Genomic DNA, 8770 nt, shown 5'->3' on the forward strand with positions numbered 1-8770 from the left:
CTGGAAGACAAAACATCGACTCAGACCAAGTTTTGTTGCAGACTGTCTGAGGTTGTCTCACAAAATCTTCTCATAGTCTTCCTTTTTCATAGTTCCTTCAACCCTGACGAGTTTCCCAGTTCCAAACACACTGAAACATCCCCACAGCATTATACTCCCACCACCATGTTTCACTGTGGGAACGGTGTTCTTTGGGTTGAACGCCTCTCCCTTCTTTCTCCAAACATAGGCAACATCTCTATGGCCAAAGAGCTCTAGTTTTGTCTCATCTGACCAAAGGACATGTTTCCAGTATGCATCATTTTTCCCCAGGTTGTCATTAGCAAACTTCAGTCTAGCGTGTAGGTGTCTCTTCTTCAGAAGTGGAGTCTTTCTTGGTCGGCAACCTCGCAGTCCATCAGTGTGCAAGGCTCTAGTGACTGTCTTCGTTGATACATCAATCCCAGACTTTTCTAAGTCATTCACTAGTGTCCTGACAGTTGTTCTTGGGTCTTTAGAAACCTCTCTCACTAGTTTTCTTTCCAAAGTTTTTGAAATCTTTCGCTTCCTGCCTCTGCCAGTCTTGTTCTCCACTGTGTGGGTCTCTTTAAACTTCTTGATAATACTTCTCACGGCACTTCTTGACACTTGAAAATGCTTTGATTAACATGTATATCCTTCTCCTCCTTTGTGAGCATGAACAATTCTTTTTCTCAAGTCTAAACTAATTTCTTTTGTCTTTGCCAAGATAATGGTACATATTATTTTGCTAGCTGTTTTGCAAGATACTAATCCTCGGCTTAAAGTGCAATTTAAAGGCTTAACTAGGTTAACTGGGTTAATTAGGCAAGTTAGGTTAATTAGGCAAGTAATTGGACAACAGTGGTTTGTTCTGTAGCCAATGAAACAAATAATTCCTTAAGGGGGCTAATAATTTTGACCTAAGCAGTTTTTTCATTTTTAAAAATAATTATTTAATTTCAGCCAAACTAAAAGAAATCAGACTTTCTCTAGAAGAAAAATAGGAAACAATGGGAAAAACTGTTGCTCTGTTAAACATCACTTGGGAAATATTTGAAAAAGAATTACAATTTCACAGGGGGGCTAATAATTTTGTCTTCAACTGTACTGCATGATCAGGTAGCTCGGTGGCTGATGTGGCACCGGAGAGAGCTGTTCAGTAGTGACCAGGTTGAGGAGCCACTCTTGATGATGGATGAAGTCCCGCACAGTCTGGACATTTATTTCCTGTAGAGGAATGCCTGCTTTACACAGGACTAGATCCTGCACCAAAATCCGGTGCTGAATTCTCTCATACGCCTTCATGATTGTGTTGTTCTATAACTACCTCCTCCTCAGGACCAGGTCCATTGTTGAAGATGTCCTGGAGAGAGAAAGGCCCAGATTCACCCGTGCTTTGGCTGAATAGGTACTCCAACACGAGCAGCTCCTGGGAATGCACATCAGCAGGGGTCCAGAAATTCTCCTCCACAGTTTCTCTAAACAGCTGCTGACAGTGGGTGTTGAGGAGGTCAATCAGCAGAGTATACCCTGTGGTGCTGTCCTTTGCCACCAAACACTGCATTGGAGCTCCTGTCTGCATTCCACCGTGCAAAGCCTGATAGGGCCAAGCTGCACAGCGGGGACCTGAACGTTACGATAAAGTGTGTTAAAAAAATGACAAGGTCACATATTTCCTTTGTTTCAAGTATACAGACTGCAGTTGGAGTCATTTTTGGCAGAGCTTTGTGGAATCCCTCCATGCTGTTGCTACCGCGCAGACATTTGTAGTACGGCACTTTGTTGATGGTTGTGATATGTACAACTCTGTACATGTTCATGTCTGATGGGTCCTGGATGCACTCCAGGTGTTGCTGCTCACTTGCCCACACCTAATCGATGAACTCTGTAAATATGCACGGTCCATACAGTGTACAGCATTCACTTTGGAAACTACGATGTTAGTACTGAACTTTTTTGTATAAGGTCTTTTATTTACCAGGTGTTTTGAAGAGGCTCACTCCACTTTTGTCCAGCCCAGCAGGCCCTTTCAGCTCCTTGATGGGCAGGTGGATGAGCCAGAACGTTTCCTGGGCCCCGAGGGTGACCCTCTGCATGTGGTGTTTGAGTTGCTCCCTGGAAATGTAGTGCCGGACGACATCCTGATCCAACACAGATTTTAGCATCGCCGGATTCTTGGCTCTCATGGCTTTGATGAGCAGCTCCAGATCTGCGTGGTTGTACGCCAGCACTGCCCCAGCTAGCACAGACTTGAAGACAGCATATTTGCTGTGACTTTCTATGCGGATGGCTGCATCAATCCGGTAGATCCAGTGAAAGATGTCCAGACACACAACCAAGACCGGAACAAGGCCTCCACTGCTGTTGGGCCCTGCACACAGCCACAATCCACATATAATATTTTGGGGACAGATTAATTGGCCAGCCGAAACATTTCCATAAGTCTCTGTGGACTCCTCACAGGTCAGCACAAATGAAACTATTTGGGAGTGCTCATTGCCGATGCTGGTGAACCATTCAGCTGAGCCTTGACCCTCCCCAGACAGCTTCTCCACCACCTTAAACATATAAGCTGCCATTTGATAACCTGTTCGATTCTACAATGTGTTTATATGATTTTAAAACAGTGTGAAATTTTGTTAAATGTGAAACAGAAGAAAAACACACAGTACCGCATTATGTTTGCCATTAGATACAGTACAGCCATATCTTTCGACTTACACCCATTTTCAACACAGTGCCAAAAATGGAAAAGCTCCGCTAATCCTGAACGTTGTTTGCCTCTGCCAGCAGGAAGGCATGGAGCAGGAGATGAGCTGAGGGCAGCTCTCTTGGAGCAGGTGGAGACTGAAACCTGTCCCCCAATGTTGGAGACGATCCCACTAGTTTCCACTAGACTCATGAGGAGCTTGGTGTACAGGTCCTTGTGTTGACGATACTCCTCAAAGTCATTCTCCTGTATTTGCTGCCACACTTTTACTATAGTGTTCAATTCGGTCCGGTCACGGAAAAGTCGCACAACGTTCTTGTCCATGCCACGTCTGTAAATAGAGTCATAGTAAATATATGGAGATTGATTTGAGTACTCCTATTACTTTAAAGTTTATTAAATGCACATGTTATTTTCAGCCTACTCACCTGCTAGTGAGGATGGCAGGGAACATGGCTCAATGAGCCTCACTCAGCTGTGACAGAATAGCAGGATCCCATGCAAGCCACTGACCCACTGTGCTACCTTCTCCACTCTTTGCTGCCTTTGTACATGGTCCACAGCACAGGACTTCAGTCAGCATTGTGTACCAGTTGGACATGTCACAGACGTTACATACCTGAAATACAAATGGATAAAAAAAAATCTAATCGGAGACTAAACAGCAAACATTTACATATACAGTAATAAATATTCAACTGCAATAAATGTAATAATTGTAATAACTTTAACACTAACTAAGCAGGCAAAGTGAGTCAAACCCGGTGGTGGTAGCCAGACTTGTAGAGGTGCATGTTCCATCCCTTACCCACACACTTGTCACCTCTAAGACACTTCGCTTCTTGCACAGATCACTGATGTCCTTGTAGGTTTGAACAGGGGGTTCTGAATGTGTCTTTATGTCTGAATGATCTCCCTCTGCTCAGAGGAAAATAGCTAGTGGAGTGCTGATGGTAGAGAGCCCACATCTCCTTAAAGGTGTGACCTTCAAAACCTTTCTGACCATAGAGCTATCTATCTATGTTGGCCTCAAGGAGAATAGAGAATTGTGGGAAACTCTCTGCACTCTCAGTGAGGTAGTCTTTCACCCACTGGTTCGCTATCACTGCATTTTTATGTTTATTTGTCACCTCAGCTCTGTGCTTGTCATGTATACTACAATCACATACAGGACATCAAATTAGGACGGTCAACATTGCTATTGTAATAATGGGTATTTCTATTAAAATAACTTATATAATAACTTTATAATACCACATAATGGCCATAGTTTTGCATAAACTGCACAGGTATTTTTTAAGCATGCCATAAAAATGCATAGACTATAAAGGTATTAACCCTCTACTGCACACATTTTGCTGGTTCATGATACAAATAATTCCACATCCTTTCTTGGTTCATTTTGGGATATTTCCCTGATTATGTTATTGATTGGTGACTAACCATTCTACTACAGGAAATAAATCAACACATTAGTCTTGGTTGTGTAAAAATGAGCTATAGATATAGATATAAATGTGTCAAAAGCAATTATGTTAATGGATGGACCCTACGAAAAGGAGGTAATCTGTAAGAAGGACAAAGCGAGTTACAGCATGAGTTTATGAAGGTCGACTACAAATTGTATATAAAACCTGCACTGGATTATAAACGATTTCCGCCCATTCCAATATGGCGGACGCATTGACGTGTCGGGGTACATATCAATATCCGGTACTGCGCACTCTACTGTTTAAAAATATGGAATTTACATGTTATTATTATTATTTTTTTAATTAATATTATTTTACCACTTGCGCCTCGTCCAAAAAAATCGTTATTAATTATTATTTTATTTAATACCTAAATAAATATAGAAACATACGTCGCCATGTTGTTGATTTTTAAAAATGCTTGACGTATACAGGAGGCGTTTAGAACGCATTTGAAAGTAAACCCGGCGACGAAACAACAACAACTTGGACTGCTTGTGGACTCTCGTTACATCAGATCGACATTTATTTCTTCGAAGACGATGAACTTTGGCAAGTTTCTTCCCAGCGCGAGCAGTTTCCGGAGTGTGGCCTGCGTCGGCGGTCTGCTCGCGCTCACCTCGGCGGGATACTGGGCTTATCGCAGGCTGAAGAGGAGAAGCGGTCTGCCCGCTGCCGATCATCAACCTGCTCCAGGTAAGAAGAGAAGAGCTCACTTAGCACTTAGCTTGTGTCTTTATAATCAGCTTACAGTTTACAAAGACACACAGAGATGGTGTGTGTGTGTGTGTATGAAATGAAAGACTTTAATATACAGCGGATAAACAGGATAAACCCCGGTGTGTAGTTTAGCTAACAGAGCTAGCTATAAAGCGCTTAGCTGAGCTAACGTTAGCCCGCGATGCTACATGGCTCTTAAGAAGAGGATTTAAGGCCTAAAAGTGTTGATGTGAGGAATAAAACACTTGGAGTTGTGCTTTTAGATGAAATGAATGAAGGACAGGGTGATGTCCAGAAGCCCGACATGAAGCGGAGTTACTGTTAGCTTTCCTCTTATTCCTCTCAAACCACAGCGATTTATTCACTATTGTCAGTGTTCAGTAAAAACCTTTCATCAATTATCTGTAACACTTTAAAGTTACATTTAATGTTGCAGAAACATGAGGGATCTTGTTGTCACACTGTTACAGCAGCTGTGAACAAACACACACACACACACACACACACACACCCCCTCTGCAGGGACATGAATAAATAGTGATTTGGTTAAATGTGTAAAATTGATTACAGGAGCTGTTGCTGATGTGGAGGAAGTGGAGGACGTCCAGGTATGTGTCAGTAATAAAGCACTACAGTTAAAACACTTCATACTACAATGAACATTGTATTAGCTGTTCATTTCTAACAGAGTGTGTGTGTTTATGAAGGTCACTGAGCCAATCTGCCAGCTCCCGTCCACTGAACTCCACCCTCAGACGTCAGCTGTCGTCCTGGTAATTTTATATTTCAGCCTTTTTTCAGCCTAGTTTTTACTCTAATGAAATTGTTCCATGTGTTTGTATGAAACTGCTTTGATGAGAGTCACACTGTAATCTTTGTGCTGTAGTTTTCACGCCACAGCCGTGCTGGTGAGCTGCACAGCGCCCGGCGTAACATCTGGTTCCTCACCTCCCACATCTACGGCTCCCAGATTCAGGTATTTTATTAAAGTCAGCGCAGCTGTAGAGACACAAATGTAGGCTCTTGTTTGCATGTTGTATTCACTTAGTGCTGTGTTTCTGTCTCTAGTCGGTGGAAGTTGAGAGATATTTCATCCGGCCGTGGTGGTTTACCGTCGGCGAGACCTCCTGTGTTCCTTTGGTAATAGCAGTCTTCGTTTCTTTTATAAAGCATTTATTATGAATTGATGAGCGTTTGAGTGACATGCAGTTGTCGTGGTTGTTTTTAGCAGGGATCCTCGAACTCCACCACATGTGAGGACTCTTTCACCACCGTACAGGTAAGAGCTGAATTGTTGCAGCAATACAAAGCTTTGGTAAGTACAGAGACTGAGTTTGTCCTTTTTTCCTCATAAGCGAGTCTCTGGGAGCGCGAAAGAGCCGGCGTCCTGCCGTGGCGTGGAGACTGTCACCAATGTGCCGCTGGAGGACGGCGAGGTAAATTCATTACACTGTCCACTACATTGTCCAGTTCACTTCTGGGATTTGTTCATGTACATTGTCCAGTTCACTTCTGGGATTTGTTCATGTACATTGTCCAGTTCACTTCTGGGATTTGTTCATGTACATTGTCCAGTTCACTTCTGGGATTTGTTCATGTGCACTGTCAATGTTTGTGTTTTATTCACAGCAAGCCTGCTCTCACCTGCCTGTGGGTGTGGAGGATCTGGTCGACACGTCCCATCTGGAGGAAGAGGAAAGTTCCTTCACTCCTCATGCTGACTTGGACGTTGAGTCAGATTTTGAGGTAATCCATTGTCACAGACTCGATTTGTATCTACATCAGTGGGATTCTGGATAACTGTACTGTGTGCTGTTTAATGATCTCATGCTGTTTTCTGTCTGCAGGAAAGTAACAATGATCTTTCTCCTGAGGAGAGCGAGGTGCCCTTCATCAGGTAGGGTCGTCTTCACCTATTGACATGTTATCTCATGTCAATGTAACAAAAATCGGCTCATCAGCTCATGTTTTTATTTTTTTATTTTTTTTTAGCTCGCATCTCTGGCTCGAAGGCGTTACAGACGTTGCTCTGAAGCTGCCTGCCATTCGCCAGGCGTTCTCTGTGAGTCAACCTTTCTTTACTCGTCTAGTTTCTCTGAAGATGTGTTGTTCCTACACATAACTGTGTGTTATCTCTCGTGTTCAGAGAATGTTGGACTGCATGCTCGTGCAGAACCTCCTGTTCATATCAGGGAAGAAGATGCTCATGCGTCTGGCAGCAGCCAACAAAAAGGTGAGTGCTGATTTCACCTGGTTCTGTCTCGTACACACCCAGCGTTAGTCGAGGTGACAAAGCAGTGACGAGGTGTCTCCTTTTCCGGACAGGACGTAAACGGTGTTAAGCTGGCCTACGAGTCTGTGATCCGTTTCCTGAGACAACCGTCCAACTGGGAATCGATCGAGGCGGAGTTACTCCAGGCTCAGGTAAGCTGGGAAATAACTGTTTACAATTACACCTCACTAAATGTAAAGGACTAGAGATTCAGTCTTTAAGGTGTAAATGGAATTGCTTTTTCTAACGTTTCTCTCCTGTGCAGCTGCACCATTTCAGCTTCTTTGATTTGTTCTTCGAGCTCGTCTTGTTCAGATGCTTTTTACACAGCTCGCCACCTCCAGCTGTAAGACTCTCATAAACACTATATAACTGGCAGCTAAACTTGGGAGAAGGTTCTATCGCGTAACATCATGTTTCTTGTTTTTCTTCTTTAAAGTCGGATGGAGGATTATTGCAGCGTCTGTTTATAGCCATCAGCCAGTGGGACGTGGACATCAGGGAGCCTGAGGCAGAGCGGCTCTTTTTAAGGCTTTCTGTAAATGAGGAACTTTTTCTAATGCCATGATACACATTATAAAGAATCTGCTTTAATTTCTCTGATCAATCTCATCAGTATCCTGCTGGAAATGTGTGTGTGTGTGTGTTTGTACAGAATATGCTGACAGTGCTCCTTGAGGACCTTTTCTTTCAGCCTCTGGAGCTTTACAGAGATCCAGCAGCTTTAGACTCTGCAGTGCTGAGGATCGTGAAGCAGCGTGTACAGGAGATAATGAAGACCATAGAGAGAGTCTGAGTAACATTCACACCCCTCTAACACACACCTCTCTATCCCATTTGTCTTAAAGAGTGATCAGGACACACATCTATTATTTGCTATTGGATCCTCATCAGTAGATTAAACTCTGTAGTTTTTTTCCATTGGTAACATAGAACTGTTTTTATTCTCCATTTTGTTTAATCATAGATTACTATTAACTGATTCATAACCAACCAAAGTTTAATAAACTAATAAATGTCCTGGTCACACTTTAAACACTGTTCTTTCTCTTTCCATGTTACTCGAGTTCTCTGTAGGTAAGTAAATACTTATTTCAGTGTTTGTTGTTATTATGAACTGAATAATAACCTCTTTCAATTTTCTTCCTTCCTGAGCAGCTGTAGAGACATCGCTGGAGTTCACCTTTACATTTACCTTTTATTATACTTTTCATTTTTATTAGATATTTATCTTTTATTATACATTCATGTTCTACTAGATATTTAATCTTATCTATATTTTTAAGCTTTTTTAGGCATTTAAGTTTTATTAGATCTTTAAGCTTTTATTAGGTATTTAAGTTTTATTAGATCTTTAAGCTTTTTTAGGTATTTAAGTTTTATTAGATCTTTAAGCTTTTTTAGGTATTTAAGATTTATTAGATTTTTAGGCTTTTTTAGGTATTTAAGATTTATTAGATTTTTAGGCTTTTTTAGGTATTTAAGATTTATTAGATTTTTAGGCTTTTTTAGGTATTTAAGATTTATTAGATTTTTAGGCTTTTTTAGGTATTTAAGATTTATTAGATTTTTAGGCTTTTTTAGGTATTTAAGATT

At 41.7% G+C, this 8770-nt stretch overlaps 1 protein-coding gene across 1 annotated transcript; it reads left to right on the forward strand.

Annotated features, from left to right (window-relative positions):
* Nucleotides 1–4583: 4583 nt before the first annotated feature.
* LOC131343486 (uncharacterized) lies at nucleotides 4584–8450 on the forward strand. Its single transcript, XM_058375208.1, has 15 exons — nucleotides 4584–4878; nucleotides 5473–5510; nucleotides 5610–5675; nucleotides 5789–5878; nucleotides 5971–6042; nucleotides 6131–6181; nucleotides 6258–6338; nucleotides 6532–6648; nucleotides 6750–6799; nucleotides 6895–6964; nucleotides 7049–7135; nucleotides 7228–7326; nucleotides 7440–7520; nucleotides 7614–7712; nucleotides 7830–8450. Exons 1-15 carry the CDS (start codon nucleotides 4725–4727, stop codon nucleotides 7968–7970), a joined length of 1296 nt encoding a protein of 431 aa, XP_058231191.1. The 5' UTR covers nucleotides 4584–4724; the 3' UTR covers nucleotides 7971–8450.
* Nucleotides 8451–8770: the final 320 nt, after the last annotated feature.

Source organism: Hemibagrus wyckioides, linkage group LG22, assembly GCF_019097595.1.
Source record: "Hemibagrus wyckioides isolate EC202008001 linkage group LG22, SWU_Hwy_1.0, whole genome shotgun sequence".
Classification (NCBI taxonomy): Eukaryota; Metazoa; Chordata; class Actinopteri; order Siluriformes; family Bagridae; genus Hemibagrus; species Hemibagrus wyckioides.

Excerpts from the sequence above, each read along its gene's own strand:
- LOC131343486 (XM_058375208.1), top strand. The coding sequence starts at position 4,725 with ATGAACTTTGGCAAGTTTCTTCCCAGCGCGAGCAGTTTCCGGAGTGTG. Across the intron at positions 5,676-5,788 it reads AGACGTCAGCTGTCGTCCTG|TTTTCACGCCACAGCCGTGC; the intron begins GTAATTTTATAT and ends TTTGTGCTGTAG. Across the intron at positions 6,182-6,257 it reads ACTCTTTCACCACCGTACAG|CGAGTCTCTGGGAGCGCGAA; the intron begins GTAAGAGCTGAA and ends TTTCCTCATAAG.